The following is a 17997-nucleotide window of genomic DNA, read 5'->3' as shown; positions in this document are numbered from 1 at the left end:
GTCTGATATTTTATTTTATTTAACTACAGTCACCACGGTACCATATGGTTTCTCCTATGCAAATATTCCTCCTTAACGTCGGTCGAATGACTGGGGTAGGCGGAGCCTAGGAGGGATCATGTGACCAGCTTTGCTGGGCTCTTTGCCATTTCCTGTTGGGGAAGAGAATATCCCACAAGTAAGGATGACGCCGTGGACCGGACACACCGTTGGAGAAAGAAATTTATCAGGTAAACATAAATTCTGTTTTATATGTAGATTTACGTAGTTGAAACATCATATTGGAACCAGGCTCTCACTTTTGAATACATCTTAAATGGAAATTAAAATGATTGTTTTCCTTGTTATATTTAAACTCGTGTATTTTTAAGGGACAAGAAACCCCACATTTTTCTTTCATGATTTAGATACAGAACACAATTTATTTTACAAAGATATGACGAGTCCACGGATTTCATCCTTACTTGTGGGATATTAACCTTCCGCTAACAGGAAGTGGCAAAGAGCACCACAGCAGAGCTGTATATATATAGCCCCTCCACCCTCAGTCATTCTCTTTGCCTGTGTTATACTAGGAAGACATGGTAAATTGAGGTGTTAGTTTTAGTTTCTTCAATCAAGAAGTTTTTTTATTTTAAATGGTACCGGTGCGTACTATTTTCCTCAGGGGGATATGGAAGAAGATTTCTGCCCTGAGGTTTGATGATCTTAGCATTTGTAACTAAGATCCACGCTGGTTCCCACAAGACTTCTGAAGGTAAACATGAGACATCTTCAGTGTGGTGACCGGTTTCATGCTACAAGCAGCATTAAGATATGTGCAGCGTTTTTTTCTGAGGAGACTTGATATATCAGAACTGGCTGGCATTATTTCCCTGTATGGGAATTTGGTAAGCAGTAAAACCTATTTTAATAAGAGGGGTGTTACTAGAGTCCCTATTTTATATTTATCATTAGTTGATATTTGGGCATTATGTGACATGGGAGACAATATAAAAAACGATGTTTTATATTTTTTATTTTTGGCACTTAAAACTTATTGGTTTTATGCTTGAGGGTTATATTGTAACCCCTCTAATATTGTGTAATTTTTGTACTGAAAGGGCTTTACAATGTAAGAAGCATATTTTAAATAAAGTAAGTGTGCCTAGGGATGATTCTCAGTCTGAAGAGAATCAGGATATGCCATCCAATTCTCCCCAAGTGTCACAACCTTTTATGCCCACACAAGCTACCCCTAGTTCTTCTAGTGCGTCTAATTCCTTTACTCTGCAGGAGATGGCTGCAGTTATGTTAACTACCCTTACAGAGGTATTGTCTAAATTACCAGTGTTGCAGGTTAAACGCAGTAGGTCAAGTGTTAATGTAATACTGAATCCTCTGATGCTTTATTAGCTATTTCCGATGTTCCCTCACAGTGCTCTGAGTTGGGGATCAGGGAATTACTGTCTCAGGGTGAAATTTCTGATTCAGGGAATGTTTTGCCTTAGACAGATTCGGATGCGATGTCATTTAAATTTAAGCTTGAACACCTCCGCCTGTTGTTTAGGGAGGTTTTAGCGTCTCTGGGTGATTGTGATCCTATTTTGATTCCTCCAGAGAAATTGTGTGAAATGGATAAATATTTGGAAGTTCCTAATTACACTGATGTTTTTCCGGTTCCTAAGAGAATTTCGGAAATTATTAGTAAGGAATGGGATAGACCAGGTATACCGTTTTCTCACTCTCCTAATTTTAAGAAAATGTTTCCTATATCAGATACCATTCGGGGCTCATGGCAAATGGTCCCTAAGGTAGAGGGAGCTATATCTTCCCTAGCTAAGCATACTACTATACCCATTGAGGATAGTTGTGCTTTCAAGGATCCTATGGATAAGAAATTAAAGGGTCTACTAAAGAAAGTATTTGTTAATCAGGGATTTATTTTGCAACCTACGGCTTGCATTGTTCCAGTAGCTTTTTGGTTTGAGGCTCTAGAAGAGTCTCTTAAGGTTGAGACTCCATTAGATGACATTCTAGATAGAATTAAGGCTCTTAAGCTAGTTAATTCTTTTATTACTGATACCGCTTTTCAAATTGCTAAATTAGAGGAAAAAAATGCAGGATTTGCTATTTTAGCACGTAGAGCATTGTAGCTCAAATCTTGGTCTGCTGATGTGTCATCAAAACATAAGCTTTTAGCTATTCCCTTTAAAGGTAAGACCCTTTTGGGGCCAGAATTGAAGGAGATCATTTCTGATATTACAGGAGGTAAGGGCCATGCCCTACTTCAGGATAGGTCAGTTAAAATGAGGGGTAAACAGAATAATTTTCGTTCCTTTCGGAACTTTAAAGGAGGACCCCCCGCTTCTTCTTCCACAAAGCAGCATGAAGGGGTGGCCCCCGATCCGGGACCGGATCTAGTAGGGGCAGACTTTCTTTCTTTGCTCAGGCTTGGGCAAGAGATGTTCAGGATTCCTGGGCACTAGAAATAGTGTCCCACGGTTATCAATTGGAATTCAAGGATTTTCTCCCAAGAGGGAGATTTCATCTTTCAAAATTATTTGCAAACCAGATAAAGAGAGAGGTGTTCTTACGCTGTGTAAAAGACCTTTTTACTATGGGAGTAATCTGTCCTGTTTCAAAATTGGAACAGGGACAGGGGTTTTACTCAAGCCTATTTGTGGTACCAAAAAAGAGGGAACGTTCGTTTTCTAAACAAATTTCTAAGAGTTTCATCATTCAAGATGGAGACAATTCGAACGATTTTGCCAGTGATCCAGGAGGGTCAATATATGACTACCGTGGATTTGAAGGATGCTTACCTTCATATTCCAATCCACAAAGATCCTCATCGGTTTCTAAGGTTTGCCTTCTTGGACAAACATTATCAGTTTGTGGCTCTTCCTTTCGAGTTGGCCACAGCACCCAGAATCTTCACAAAGGTTCTAGGGTCTCTTTTGGCGGTTCTCAGACCGCAAGGGATAGCGGTGGCACCTTATCTGGACGATATTCTGATTCAGGCGTCGGCATATCATCTGACAAAATCTCACATGGACACAGTGTTGTCTTTTCTGAGAACTCGCGGCTGGAAGGTGAACATAGAGAAGAGTTCACTTGTACCACAGACAAGTGTTCCTTTCTTGGGAACTCTGATAGACTTGGTAGCCATGAAAGTATTTCTGACGGAGGTCAGAAAATCAAAGATTTTTAATACTTGCCAAGCACTTCTGTCCATTCCTCGGCCATCAGTGGCTCAGTGTATGGAGGTAATTTGATTAATGGTAGCGGCAATGGACATCGTTCCATTTGCTCGCTTTTATCTCAGACCACTGCGACTGTGCATGCTCGGTCAGTGGAATGGGGATTATGCGGATTTATCTCCAAAGATAATTCTGGATCAAGAGACCAGAAACTCTTCTTTGGTGGTTGCCGCCAGATCATCTGTCCCAGGGGACTTGTTTCCGCAGACCCTCATGGGTGATAGTGACAACAGATGACAGCCTTCTGGGCTGGGGTGCAGTTTGGAACTCCCTGAAGGCTCAGGGTGTTTGGACTCAGGTGGAGGCTCTACTTCCAATCAATATTCTGGAACTGAGAGCAATATTCAATGCGCTTCAGGCGTGGCCTCAGTTGGCTTCTGCCAAATTCATCAGATTCCAGTCAGACAACATAACGACTGTGGCATATGTCAATCAGCAGGGGGGAACAAGGAGTTCCTTAGCAATGATAGAAGTATCCAAGATAATCAGTTGGGCAGAGGCCCACTCTTGTCATCTGTCAGTGATCTACATCCCAGGGGTAGAGAACTGGGAAGCAGATTTTCTAAGTCGACAGACTTTTCATCCGGGGGAGTGGGAACTTCACCCGGAGGTATTTGCCTCATTGATTCTCAGATGGGGCAGACCGGAATTGGATTTGATAGCATCTCGTCAGAATGCCAAGCTTCCAAGATACGGATCCAACTCAAGGGATCCTCAGGCCGAACTGATAGGTGCCTTGGCAGTACCTTGGTGGTTCAGCCTAGCTTATGCGTTTCCGCCGTTTCCTCTCCTCCCACGCGTGATTGCTCGAATCAATCCAGACAGAGCTTCAGTGTTCCTGATAGCGCCTGCGTGGCCACGCAGGACTTGGTATGCGGATCTAGTGGACATGTCCTCTCCACCGTGGAAACTCCCGTTGAGACAGGACCTTCTCATTCAAGGTCCTTTCCAACATCCAAATTTAATTTCTCTGCAACTGACTGCATGTAGATTGAACATTTGATTTTATTGAAGCGAGGATTCTCTGATTCAGTTATCAATACTTTGATACAGGCTAGAAAGCCTGTCACTAGAAAGATCTATCATAAGATCTGGCGTAAATATCTTTATTGGTGTGAATCCAAGGGTTACTCATGGAGTAAATTTAGGTTTCCTAGGATTTTGTATTTTCTCCAAGAAGGATTGGAGAAAGGGTTATCCGCAAGTTCCTTAAAGGGACAAATCTCAGTCTTTTTGTCAGGCTCTATCTAGAATTAAGCCTGTATTTAGACCTATTACTCCTCCCTGGAGTTTGAATTTAGTTCTTCGAGTTCTGCAAGGGGTTCCGTTTGAACCTATGCATTCCATAGATATTAAACTATTATCTTGGAAAGTTCTGTTTTTGGTTGCTATTTCTTCTGCTCAAAGAGTTTCTGAGCTTTCAGCATTACAGTGTGATTCGCCTTATCTCATATGTCATTCTGATAAGGTGGTTTTACGTACCAAACCTGGGTTCCTTCCTAAGGTTGTTTCGAATAAGAATATTAATCAGGAAATTGTTGTTCCTTCCTTGTGTCCTAATCCTTCTTCTAAGAAGGAGCGTCTGTTACATAACTTGGCCTTGGTCTATGCCTTAAAGTTTTACTTACAGGCAACTAAGGATTTCCGTCAATCATTTTCATTATTCATTGTTTATTCTAGAAAGCGTAGGGGTCAGAAAGCTACGGCTACCTCTCTTTCTTTTTGGCTGAGAAGTATCATCCGCCTGGCATATGAGACTGCTGGACAGCAGCCTCCTGAAAGAATTACGGCTTATTCTACTAGGGCTGTGGCTTCCACATGGGCTTTTAAAAACTATGCATCTGTGGAACAGATTTGTAAGGCTGCGACTTGGTCATCCCTTCACACTCTTTCCAAATTTGATACTTTTGCTTCTTCTGAGGCTATCTTTGGGAGAAAGGTTCTTCAAGCAGTGATGGCTTCCGTTTAGGTTCCTGTCTTGTCCCTCCCTTTCATCCATGTCCTATTGCTTTGGTATTGTTTTCCCACAAGTAAGGATGAAATCCGTGGACTCGTCATATCTTTGTAAAAGAAAACTAAATTTATGCTTACCTGATAAATTACTTTCTTTTACGATATGACGAGTCCACGGCCCACCCTGTTCTTTTTAAGACAGTTTTTCTTTATATTTTTTGTAAACTTCAGTCACCTCTGCACCTTTTAGCCTTTCCTTTTTCTCTTCTTATACCTTCGGCCGAATGACTGAGGGTTGAGGGGAAGGTAGGGGCTATATATACAGCTCTGCTGTGGTGCTCTTTGCCACTTCCTGTTAGCAGGAGGTTAATATCCTACAAGTAAGGATGGAATCCATGGACTAGTCATATCGTAAAAGAAAGTAATTTATCAGGTAAGCATAAATTTAGTTTTTAAACAACTTTCCAATTTATTTCTACAATCTAATTTGCTTTTTTATCTTGGTATCCTTTTGTTGAAGAAGCAGCAATGGATTACTGTGAGCTAGTTAATGCCCATTGGGTGAGCCAATAGCATGAGGCTTACGTATGCAGACACCAATCAGCAGCTCCTGAGCTTACCTAGGTATCCTTTTCAGCAAAGGATACCAAGAGAACAAAACAAATTAGACAATCAAAGCAAATTGGAAAGTTGTTTAAAATCACATGCTCTGTCTGAATCATAAAATGTTTTTTTTTATGTCCCTTTATTTTTTTTAGTAATCACAGCATTTAAAGGACAGAAGTAGTTAAAACGGAATTGTCTGTGGCTGTATTTCAATTTTTAAATAAAAACATTTTTGCGGTACACTCTTCTAGATCTATCAGGTTTTTTTCAGCGGTATACATAGATTTGCCCTGTGCACTGGCATTCAAAACTGAGCTTCTCATTTTCCCCTCTCTCTATAACTGTTGACAAATCCATCATTACCCCTACCCCGCATGCCTGATATCTCGGGTTCACATTTGACTCAGATCTTTCTTTCACTCCTCACATTCAGTCCTTGGCTAAAGCCTGCCGCTTCCACCTTAAAAACTTCTCTAAAATTAGACATTTCCTTACACAAGACACAACTAAGATTTTAATCCACTCTCTCATTCTTTCCCGCCTTGATTACTGCAACTCTGTCCTCTCTGGTCTCCCCACCTCCCGCCTAGCTCCTTTACAATCCATAATGAATGCCTCTGCCATACTCATCTTCCTTACACGTCGCTCTTCATCTGCTACACCTCTCTGCCAATCCCTTCACTGGCTTCCTCTTGCCTCTAGGATCAAACACAAAATTCTCACTCTGACATACAAAGCCCTCAACTGCTCTGCTCCCCTCTATATCTCAGACCTTGTCTCCAGATACTCTCCCTCCCGTTCCCTTCGCTCTGCTCATGACTTCCAACTCTCCTCCTCTCTGGTTACCTCATCGCACTCCCGTTTACAGGACTTCTCCAGACTTGCTCCCATCTTGTGGAACTCTCTGCCTCGCTCCACAAGACTCTACCCTAGTTTTGAAAGCTTCAAGCGCTCCCTAAAGACTGTACTGTTCAGGGATACATACAACCTATGCTAACCTTACTTTATACCAGTTCCACTCCTCCATTGCTATCCCCTGAACCCCCTTAGCACGTAAGCCTAAGAGTCCAGCTGTTTTTAGATCACCTTCTTAAGAGCTGACTACAACAGTGCAACTCTTGGCAGGGCTCTCTACCCATTTGATCCCTTTAATTGTTTTGGTGTACTCCTCCTTTGTTTATAGAGCTGCAGAATCTGTTGGCTCTCTACAAATAACAAATAATAATATAAAACATCATGCCTAATTATAGAGCATATGCTGTTAAAACAGTGATAGGTTTTACAGAAAACAAGTATATTGCAAAAATACCTCTATTCAAAAGAAAAATGTACTCATGCCTTTTAATTGCTGTTTTTCATGAACTTATAACTTTGAAATAAATTAAACCCTGTTTTTGTGATTTTATTTGCTTAAAAAAGAAACCTTCAGCAGTAGGTCTGGAAAGATACATGCACAATAGAAAAATAAATATAAACTTTGCTGCCCCCCCCCCCTCCCCACATTGTTGATATGAAGGGACAAAAAACTGTTGCTATAGAAATTAGCTAAAAAATATAGATTGTTAGTTTATGTAAGTTTATGTAAGAGTCTGCCTTAACCACTTCAATGTGCACGCTGATCAAACACTGTTTTCGGTGTTCCCCCGCACTTCAGGCTGGGGATATTTGGTGGCCTAGTGGGCAGCACTCCCAGGCTTCACGGGAGTGCCAGTGACGTCACCATGGTGACATCACAAAGGGGTTGAACCAGGATGCACTGGGAGCTGGATGGGGGAGGATCTTCAAACCCCTAAATTGCAGCTACAAATCTCCAGTAGTACTAGAAAATAGATGTTTTAAAAATAAAGTAAAACGACGCATATATAAATAAAATTTTGTGTGGGTCACTCACTGAAATTTGGCTTATCAGCCATAGGGTTGAGGTGCAACAATGTTAAAATAGCCTCCCATATAGTCGCAGCCCTCCACCAGAAACTGCGTGATCCCACTGCCTCCACTCACAACCCATCACATTTTCACAGGGTAAATGCAAGGAGAGTGCTTGCCTTCATTTACATTTTAAGTGATCGGTGCAGCTTCCAATTTGCTGAACCATCACAATTAAAGGGGCAGTATAACATATTGGCGCTAGCTTTATGCAACACAATATTGTAGCGTAGCCATAATTTAATATAAACTACAGTTTTTCAGACCGCCGCTCCTTGCTCTACTGAGCGGGTCTGTTTTTTTTTCTAAGCGCATCTGGTCAGCTGTCTGTTCTGGGAAAATGGCGAACTTGTGAAATTAGCGAACCACGTCACTTCCTGTGACGTGGGATCAGCTGTTTCACCAAGTTTGACCATATTTCGCATGCATTCTAGCATCATTACATACCTGGCCGCATACGTCACTGCTACAGTTTCGAGACCCGTGAAATTCATGGACCCTCTGTACAGCGCATGCGCGGCATTTGAAACTCTATCAATACCTCACCCACTTTGCAGTATGATCAAAGCCTCTACAGGTCAATTTTGTATGACCATAACGGGTCCCGCTTTGCCATACATTTATACACATTCCCATTACAGTTACGCTGACATTAAAGAAATTAATTGTTCAAAACGGTTTGCTTGGTCATACAAGATTGACCTGTAGAGGCAATGATCATACTGGAAAGCGGGCAAAGTATTGACAGAGTTTCAAATTCTGCGCATGCGCAGTATAGAGGGTCCATGAATTTGACGGGTCTCGAAACTGTAGCAGTGACGTATGCGGCCAGGTATGTAATGATGCTAGAACTCATGCGCAATATGGTCAAACTTTGTGAAGCCGCTGATCCCACGTCACAGGAAGTGACATGGTTTGCTATTTTCACAAGTTCACCATTTTCCCAGAACACCGGCCCGATCGTGCCATTAAACTCAATGTAGCTCACTCCATCCTCTCATGCACATTATTATTATTATTATTATTATTATTATTACATTTATTACTGCATTTATTTATGTTTAAGATTTTTTAATTTGATAAAAAAAGTAGTTTGAATAAATACACAGTATATATCAGCAGTTGAGCACTGCTTTGCAATAGCTCTGCAATAAAATGCACCTTTTAAAGCATTTATGCCTGTAAAGTTTTCGTTTTATTTTGCAATCTAGGTTATACCTTTTGAAAAGCTTCTGGAGTTCTGTTTTTCCGTTGCTGCGGCCCTTAGTCACTCATCAAACAATTAGTGTCTTTGAATGTTGCAGAGTCAGAAATCTAAACCCTGTAGTATGCACTGTGTAGAAAACCCCCCCCAAAAAAAAACATAAAAAGTTAAAAAAAAAAAAAAAATAAGCTACAAAGTTTGTTTTCTACACACACAACATGCAATTAAATAATGCGTCCCTTTAACATATGCTTTCAGATTGTATTTTCTGTTGGATTTCTCTTCTCTGACTGTGTTTTTGTATTTGTTTTTTTCAGTGGCCAGTTTGCCGTGGTAAAGAAATGTCAGGATAAAACCACAGGTCTGCAGTACGCTGCAAAATTCATCAAGAAAAGGAGAACCAAATCAAGTCGGCGGGGGGTGACCCGGGAAGATATAGAACGGGAGGTCAGCATCCTGAAAGAGATCCTGCACCCTAACGTGATCACGCTGCACGAGGTGTTTGAAAACAAAACAGATGTCATTCTTATTCTGGAGCTGTAAGTACCACAAAAGGCTCAGACGCTTGTTTATTTCTAGGGCAGTGAAAGGATGATGTAATGGGCTTCCTGTGCAGTTACAGGAACCACAGAGCGCTGACGGAAGCTCTTGATTTCAAGAGCCCTTCATTATACCAGCTTGAAGGGTTTTTTACTTTGCAAAAGCAGCTTGTATCACATTTTTCTTTCACGTTGGAGTTGCTGACTTAAGACCATCTACCTTTTACGTGCCTGTGTGATTATGCTGCACACTGTGTCACAGCTCAAGAGATTGATTGGGTACTGTTAATATATGTGCATATAAGCAAAGCTCTATCTTCCTGGATATTAAACAAAATTAGTCATTTCCGTACAATCTGTCAATCTTTTCCCCCCCACTATTATTCCTGATATAATTATTTTATTGAATTTAGGGTCAGTCTTAAATATTGAAACGTCCAAGATGATACACTTGTGCCATATTAAAACATTGCACTTCTACCACAGTCTCATGAGACAATCCGTTCCCAATTTAAATTTCAGAAGTATGCATAAATAGAGGTTTTGACTCACCCGAGATTTTTTTAAACAAATTTAGAAAACCAAAAAGAAATGAAAGAATTAAGCAGTGGAACATCTTTTAAATTATATTATAAAAACTAAAAATAGAAATCCAATACTAATCTTTGCTATTATTTTACATATTACAAATAGATTTTCCATTTGTGAATCTTTCATTTTAAGAGAGAAGAAATACTCTTGTTTGCAAATCCTAATAGTATCAAAATGAATATCCATTATACTAATGCAATACTGGTCCTAGCAACAAAGGATAGATTGTCTAGCACGCACTTACAGTCCAGAACAGTGATAGACGAGCCTTAAGAGTGGCATATGATTTATGGCTATGAAATACACAAATAATAATATATTTTCTAAAAGACTCAAGACCATATTTTAGTACGTTTGCTGTGCTGTGCTCCTCTCCACTGCTACATTTTCTCAGGGCCACAAAAAAAAAATCTGCAACGGGCCCCTAGTTGTCCATCCCTGGTCTTGAACATTGCAAACAAAGACTATAATTTGTAATACTTGTTCATAATTTCTCTGATATTTTATATATTTAAATGATTTTAGAACAGTTATGTTTACATTATTAATAAAGCATTAACTTGCTCTGTAATATTGTGCAATGGGGAAACAGATTGCAAAAAAACAGGAAAGCAAAGTAGGAACTCACTATTTTTGGCATGAATGTGCGCACACACACCAATGAAATAATGTATCATCATATACTGCAATTTATTTTGTAAATCAACCAGCAAGGTTTCAGGGTTAGCTTTTGTACTAATTCACCATGTTGTTTGCACATAAGAAACACGTGCATATAAGTAAGATGCAGCAAACTTGTACAGTGAGTCTACAGCACTCTTAATTCCCTCTCTCCAACTGCTCCATGTACGAAGCAGCGAAAGCTGCTCCGGAGCCTTTGCGGGGCAGGTTCGCATATGCTCTCGGTGATTGACAGCCCCTTCAGTTGCGTGATTGGTCGCGCGATTGAAGGGGCGGGCATTACACACTCCGATGAGTGTGTAATGATACATACGGGCAAGCGGATCAACAGATCCGCTGCCCGTGTGGAGCGAAGGCGGGCGGACAGCTTCGCGAGTTAAGAAGCTGTCCGCCCGCCATTTAGTACATGGCGCCCATATATATATCTCCCTCAAGCTCTCTAGCTGTCCTGGGTGTCCTTTTACTCTTTAACCCCTTTGCTGCTAAGCAGGTTTGGAACTTTATTCAAAGCAAAGATTAGCTTGAGAATAACATAGATATGTATTTTCTTTAAATTACATTAGATGTTTAAATACTAAAGAAGTGTAATATTTAATATAATATTTATTATATATAAATATGTATTTAATAAAATAATTAGTGCTTCTATCTTTTTACAAAGGTTTCTTTTTCTTTCATGTAATTAGCAAGAGTCCATGAGCTAGTGACGTATGGGATATACATTCCTACCAGGAGGGGCAAAGTTTCCCAAACCTTAAAATGCCTATAAATACACCCCTCACCACACCCACAATTCAGTTTTACAAACTTTGCCTCCTATGGAGGTGGTGAAGTAAGTTTGTGCTAGATTCTACGTTGATATGCGCTCCGCAGCAAGTTGGGGCCCGGTTTTCCTCTCAGCGTGCAGTGAATGTCAGAGGGATGTGAGGAGAGTATTGCCTATTTGAATTCAATGATCTCCTTCTACGGGTCTATTTCATAGGTTCTCTGTTATCGGTCGTGGAGATTCATCTCTTACCTCCCTTTTCAGATCGACGATATACTCTTATATATATATATATATATATATATATACCATTACCTCTGCTGATTTTCGTTTCAGTACTGGTTTGGCTTTCTACAAACATGTAGATGAGTGTCCTGGGGTAAGTAAGTCTTATTTTCTGTGACACTCTAAAGCTATGGTTGGGCACTTTTTTATAAAGTTCTAAATATATGTATTCAAACATTTATTTGCCTTGACTCAGGATGTTCAACATTCCTTTTTTTCAGACAGTCAGTTTCATATTTGGGATAATGCATTTGAATCAATCATTTTTTCTTACCTTAAAAAATTTGACTTTTTCCCTGTGGGCTGTTAGGCTCGTGGGGGCTGAAAATGCTTCATTTTATTGCGTCATTCTTGGTGCGGACTTTTTTGGCGCAAAAAATCTTTTCTGTTTCCGGCGTCATACGTGTCGCCGGAAGTTGCGTCATTTTTTTGACGTTCTTTTGCGCCAAAAATGTCGGCGTTCCGGATGTGGCGTCATTTTTGGCGCCAAAAGTATTTAGGCGCCAAATAATGTGGGCGTCTTATTTGGAGCTAAAAAAATATGGGCGTCGCTTTTGTCTCCACATTATTTAAGTCTCATTATTTATTGCTTCTGGTTGCTAGAAGCTTGTTCACTGGCATTTTTTTCCCATTCGTGAAACTGTCATTTAAGGAATTTGATCAATTTTGCTTTATATGTTGTTTTTTTCTATTACATATTGCAAGATGTTCCACGTTGCAACTGAGTCAGAAGATACTTCAGGAAAATCACTGCCCGGTGCTGGAGCTACCAAGCTAAGTGTATCTGCTCTAAACTTTTGGTATCTGTTTCTCCAGCTGTTGTTTGTATTGCATGTCATGACAAACTTATTAATGCAGATAAAAATTTCCTTTAGTACTGTTACATTACCTGTTGCTGTTCCGTCAACATCTAATTTTCAGAGTGTTCCTGATAACATAAGAGATTTTATTTTTTAAATCCATTAAGAAGGCTATGTCTGTTATTTCTCCTTCTAGTTTACATAAAAGTCTTTTAAAACTTCTCTTTTTTCAGATGAATTTTTAAAATGAACATCACCATTCTGATATTGATAAATGGTTCTTCTGGTTCAGAAGTTTCTGTCTCAGAGGTTGATGCTGATAAATCTTTGTATTTGTTCAAGATGGAATTTATTCGTTCTTTATTTAAAGAAGTATTAATTGCATTAGAAATAGAGGATTCTGGTCCTCTTGATACTAAATCTAAACGTTTAAATAAGGTTTTTAAATCTCCTGTAGTTATTCCAGAAGTGTTTAATCTCCCTGATGCTATTTCTGAAGTAATTTCCAGGGAATGGAATAATTTGGGTAATTCTTTTACTCCTTCTAAACGTTTAAGCAATTATATCCTGTGCCATCTGACAGATTAGAGTTTTATGGGACAAAATCCCTAAGGTTATGGGGCTGTCTCTACTCCTGCTAAATGTACTACTATTCCTACGGCAGATAGTACTTCATTTAAGGATCCTTTAGATAGGAAAATTGAATCCTTTCTAAGAAAAGCTTACTTATGTTCAGGTAATCTTCTTAGACCTGCTATATTTTTAGCGGATGTTGCTGCAGCTTCAACTTTTTGGTTAGAAGCTTTAGCGCAACAAGTAACAGATCATAATTTTATAGCATTATTATTATTCTATAACATGCTAATAATTTTATTGGTGATACCATCTTTTGATATCATTAGAGTTGATGTCAGGTATATGTCTCTAGCTATTTTAGCTAGAAAAGCTTTATGGATTAAACTTGGAATGCTGATATGTCTTCTAAGTCAACTTTACTTTCCCTTTCTTTCCAGGGTAATAAATTATTATCTCAACTGTTTCTGGAAGGAAGGGAACTTTTTTACCAAAGGATAAAAAATCTAAGGTAAATTTAGGTCTAATAATCTTTTTCGTTCCTTTCCTCACAACAAGGAACAAAAGCCTGATCCTTCATTCTCAGGAGCGGTATCAGTTTGGAAACTATTTCCAGTTTGGAATATATCCAAGCCTTATAGAAACCTATAGCCAGCTCCTAAGTACCCATGAAGGTGCGGCCCTTATTCCAGCTCAGCTGGTATGGGGCAGATTACGTTTTCTTCAAAGAAATTTGGATCAATTTCGTTCTCAATCTCTGGTTTCAGAACATTGTTTCAGAAAGGTACAGAATTGGCTTCAAGTTAAGGCCTCCTGCTAAGAGATTTTTTTCTTTCCCATGTCCCAGTTAACACAGCAAAGGCTCAGCATTTCTGAAATGTGTTTCAGATCTAGAGTTGGCTGGAGTAATTATGCCAGTTCCAGTTCTGGAACAGGGGCTGGGGTTTTATTTTGTCTCTTCATTGTACCAAAGAAGGTCAATTCCTTCAGACCAGTTCCGGATCTTTCAATATTGAATCGTTATGTAAGGATACCAACATTCAAGATGGTAACTGTAGGACTATCCTGCCTTTTGTTTAGCAAGGGCATTATATGTCTACAATAGATTTACAGGATGCGTATCTGCATATTCCGATTCATCCAGATCACTTTTAGTGTCTGAGATTCTCTTTTTAGACAAGCATTACCAGTTTTGTGGCTCTACCGTTTGGCCTAGCCTCAGTTCCAAGAATTTTTTTCAAAGGTTCTCGGTGCCCTTCTTTCTGTAATCAGAGATCAGGGTTTTGGTATGTCCTTATTTGGACGATATCTTGGTACTTGCTCAGTCTTCTCATTTTCGAAGAATCTCATACGAATCGACTTGTGTTGTTTCTTCAAGTTCATGGTTGGAGGATCAATTTACCAATCAGTTCATTGATTCCTCAGACAAGGGTAACCTTTTTAGGTTTCTAGATGGATTCAATGTCTATGACGTTGTCCTTGTCAGACAAGAGAAGTTTAACATTGATCAGCTTGTCAAAACCTTCAGTCACAATCATTCCCTTTGGTAGCCTTATGCATGGAAATTTTAGGTCTTAGGACTGCCGCATCAGATGCGATCTCCTTTGCTCGTTTTCACATGCGACCTCTTCAGCTCTGTATGCTGAACCAATGGTGCAGGGATTACTCAAAGATATCTATATTAATATCTTTAAACCGATTATACGACACTCTCTGACATGGTGGACAGATCACCATCGTTTAGTTCAGGGGGCTTCTTTGTTCTTCCGACCTGGACTATAATCTCAACAGATGCAAGTCTTACAGGTTGGGGAGCTGTGTGGGGGTATCTGACGGCACAAGGGGTTTGCGAATCTCAGGAGGTGAGATTTCCGATCAATATTTTGGAACTCCGTGCAATTTTCAGAGCTCTTCAGTCTTGGCCTCTTCTGAAGAGAGAGTTGTTCATTTGTTTTCAGATAGACAATGTCACAACTGTGGCATACATCAATCAATTTTGGTTTGGGCGGAATCCAGCTCCTGTCTAATCTCTGCGGTTCATATCCCAGGTATGGACAATTGGAAAGCGGATTATCTCAGTCGCCAAACGTTGCACCTGGGCGAATGGTCTCTTCACCCAGAGGTTTTTTCCTCAGATTGTTCAAATGTGGGAACTCCCAGAAATAGATCTGATGGCTTCTCATCTAAACAAGAAACTTCCCTGGTATCTGTCCGGATCCCGGGATCCTCGGGCGGAGGCAGTGGATGCATTATCTCTTCCTTACAAGTGTCATCCTGCCTATATCTTTCCGCGTCTAGTTCTTCTTCCAAGGGTATTCTCCAATATTCTAAAGGAATGCTTGTTTGTCCTGCTGGTAGCTCCAGCATGGCCTCACAGGTTTTGGTATGCGGATCTTGTCCGGATGGCCTCTTGCCAGCTGTGGACTCTTCCGTTAAGACCAGTCTTTCTGTCTCAAGGTTCTTTTTTTCCATCAGGATCTCAAAACCTTAATTTTAAGGTATGGAGTTTGAACGCTTGATTCTTGGTCAAAGCGGTTTCTCTGACTCTGTGATTGATACTATGTGACAGGCTCGTAAATCTGTATCTAGAGAGATATATTATAGAGTCTGGAAGACTTATATTTCTTAGTGTCTTTCTCATCTTTTTTCTTGGCATTCTTTTTGAATACCGAGAATTTTACAGTTTCTTCAGGATGGTTTAGATAAAGGTTTGTCCGCAAGTTCCTTGAAAGACAAATCTCTGCTCTTTCTGTTCTTTTTCACAGAAGGATTGCTAATCTTCCTGATATTCATTGTTTTGTACAACCTGTGGTTCGTATAAAACCTGTCATTAAGTCAATTTCTCCTCCTTGGAGTTTGAATTTGGTTCTGGGGGCTCTTCAAGCTCCTCCTTTTGAACCCATGTATTCTTTGGTCGTTATATTACTTTCTTGGAAAGTTTTGTTTCTTTTGGTCATCTCTTCTGCCAGAAGAGTCTCCGAATTATCTACTCTTTTTTGTGAGTCTCCTTTTCTGATTTTGCATCAGGATAAGGCGGTGCTGCGAACTTCTTTTGAATTTTTTACCTAAGGTTGTGAATTCTAACAACATTAGTAGAGAAATTGTGGTTCCTTCATTATGTCCTAATCCTATGAATTCTAAGGAGAAATCATTGCATTCTTTGGATGCTGTTAGAGCTTTGTAATATTATGTTGAAGCTACTAAGTCTTTCCGAAAGACTTCTAGTCTATTTGTCATCTTTTCCGGTTCTAGAAAAGGCCAGAAAGCTTCTGCCATTTCTTTGGCATCTTGGTTGAAATCTTTATTTCATCATGCCTATGTTGAGTCGGGTAACACTCCGCCTCAAAGGATTACAGCTCATTCTACTAGGTCAGTTTCTACTTCCTGGGCGTTTAGGAATGAAGCTTCGGTTGATCAGATTTGCAAAGCAGCAACTTGGTTCTCTTTGCATGCTTTTACTAAATTCTACCATTTTGATGTGTTTTCTTCTTCTGAAGCAGTTTTTGGTAGAAACGTACTTCAGGCAGTGGTTTCAGTTTGAATCTTCTGCTTATGTTTTTTCATTAAAAATTTATTCTGGGTGTGGATTATTTTCAGCAGGAATTGGCTGTCTTTATTTTATCCCTCCCTCTCTAGTGACTCTTGCGTGGAAAGATCCACATCTTGGGTAATCATTATCCCATACGTCACTAGCTCATGGACTCTTGCTAATTACATGAAAGAAAACATAATTTATGTAAGAACTTACCTGATAAATTCATTTCTTTCATATTAGCAAGAGTCCATGAGGCCCGCCCTTTTTTGTGGTGGTTTTGATTTTTTTGTATAAAGCACAATTATTCCAATTCCTTATTTTATATGCTTTCGCACTTTTTTCTTATCACCCCACTTCTTGGCTATTCGTTAAACTGAATTGTGGGTGTGGTGAGGGGTGTATTTATAGGCATTTTAAGGTTTGGGAAACTTTGCCCCTCCTGGTAGGAATGTATATCCCATACGTCACTAGCTCATGGACTTTTGCTAATATGAAAGAAATGAATTTATCAGGTAAGTTCTTACATAAATTATGTTTTTTTCTTCTCCTTTTTTTTTGGGGCTTGTTTGTGGAAGCCAGTTAAGAAAATATATCAATTGGATGCATGGTAGATGCTTTGGAGACTTTGGAAGGTTAAAAACTATCATGATTGCTTTTTATGCTAAATCACTGAGGCTGTGTGAGCCAAAAGGTCTGCGTAGTATATAGGGCTTTTCAAAGCCATTGTTTCCTTGTGAATCCTGTACTGCATTTCCATAGATATATTTTGGGCTTGTACTGTGTTTCTGAAAAACTAGTGTTGTAATAAAAAGGAAGATCTGAATTTTCAAACTGAGACTCCCTTAAAGGGACAGTATACACTCATTTTCATTACTGCATGTAATAGACACTACTATAAAGAATAAGATGCACAGATACTGATATAAAAATCCAGTATAAAACTGTTTAAAAACTTACTTAGAAGCTCTCAGTTTAGCTCTGTTGAAAAGGTAGCTGGAAAGCCCACTGCAAGTGGGAAATAAGACCCCCCTCCCCCTTCTTTTGCATATCTAAAGGCCCTTTACACAAACAGGAGCAAGTTGGAGTAGGTATCTGACGGTATTCTCATAAAACTTTGGGCTTGGTTAGGAGTCTGAAAATCAGAGCAATTTTATTTAAAAATAAGCAAAACTATAATTTAAAAAATAACAAAAAAACTTTTATGGGCTATATAAATAGATCATCTACAAAACATTTATGGAAAGAAAAAATGAGTGTATAATGTCCCTTTAATAAGCCAAGTCACAAAAAGAGGTC

General features: G+C 39.5%; 1 protein-coding gene across 1 annotated transcript in view; it reads left to right on the top strand.

Moving 5' to 3' along the window:
* The window catches only part of DAPK1 (death associated protein kinase 1), a 492700-nt gene that overhangs the window by 201351 nt on the left and 273352 nt on the right, over positions 1-17997 (top strand). The window contains 1 exon segment of the mRNA XM_053702428.1: positions 9249-9470. Coding sequence (XP_053558403.1) covers positions 9249-9470 — 222 coding nt within the window.

This window comes from Bombina bombina, chromosome 2, assembly GCF_027579735.1.
Source record: "Bombina bombina isolate aBomBom1 chromosome 2, aBomBom1.pri, whole genome shotgun sequence".
Taxonomy (NCBI): Eukaryota; Metazoa; Chordata; class Amphibia; order Anura; family Bombinatoridae; genus Bombina; species Bombina bombina.
The sequence above is the reverse complement of the archived record's forward strand: the minus strand, read 5'-3'. Positions and strand labels throughout refer to the sequence as shown.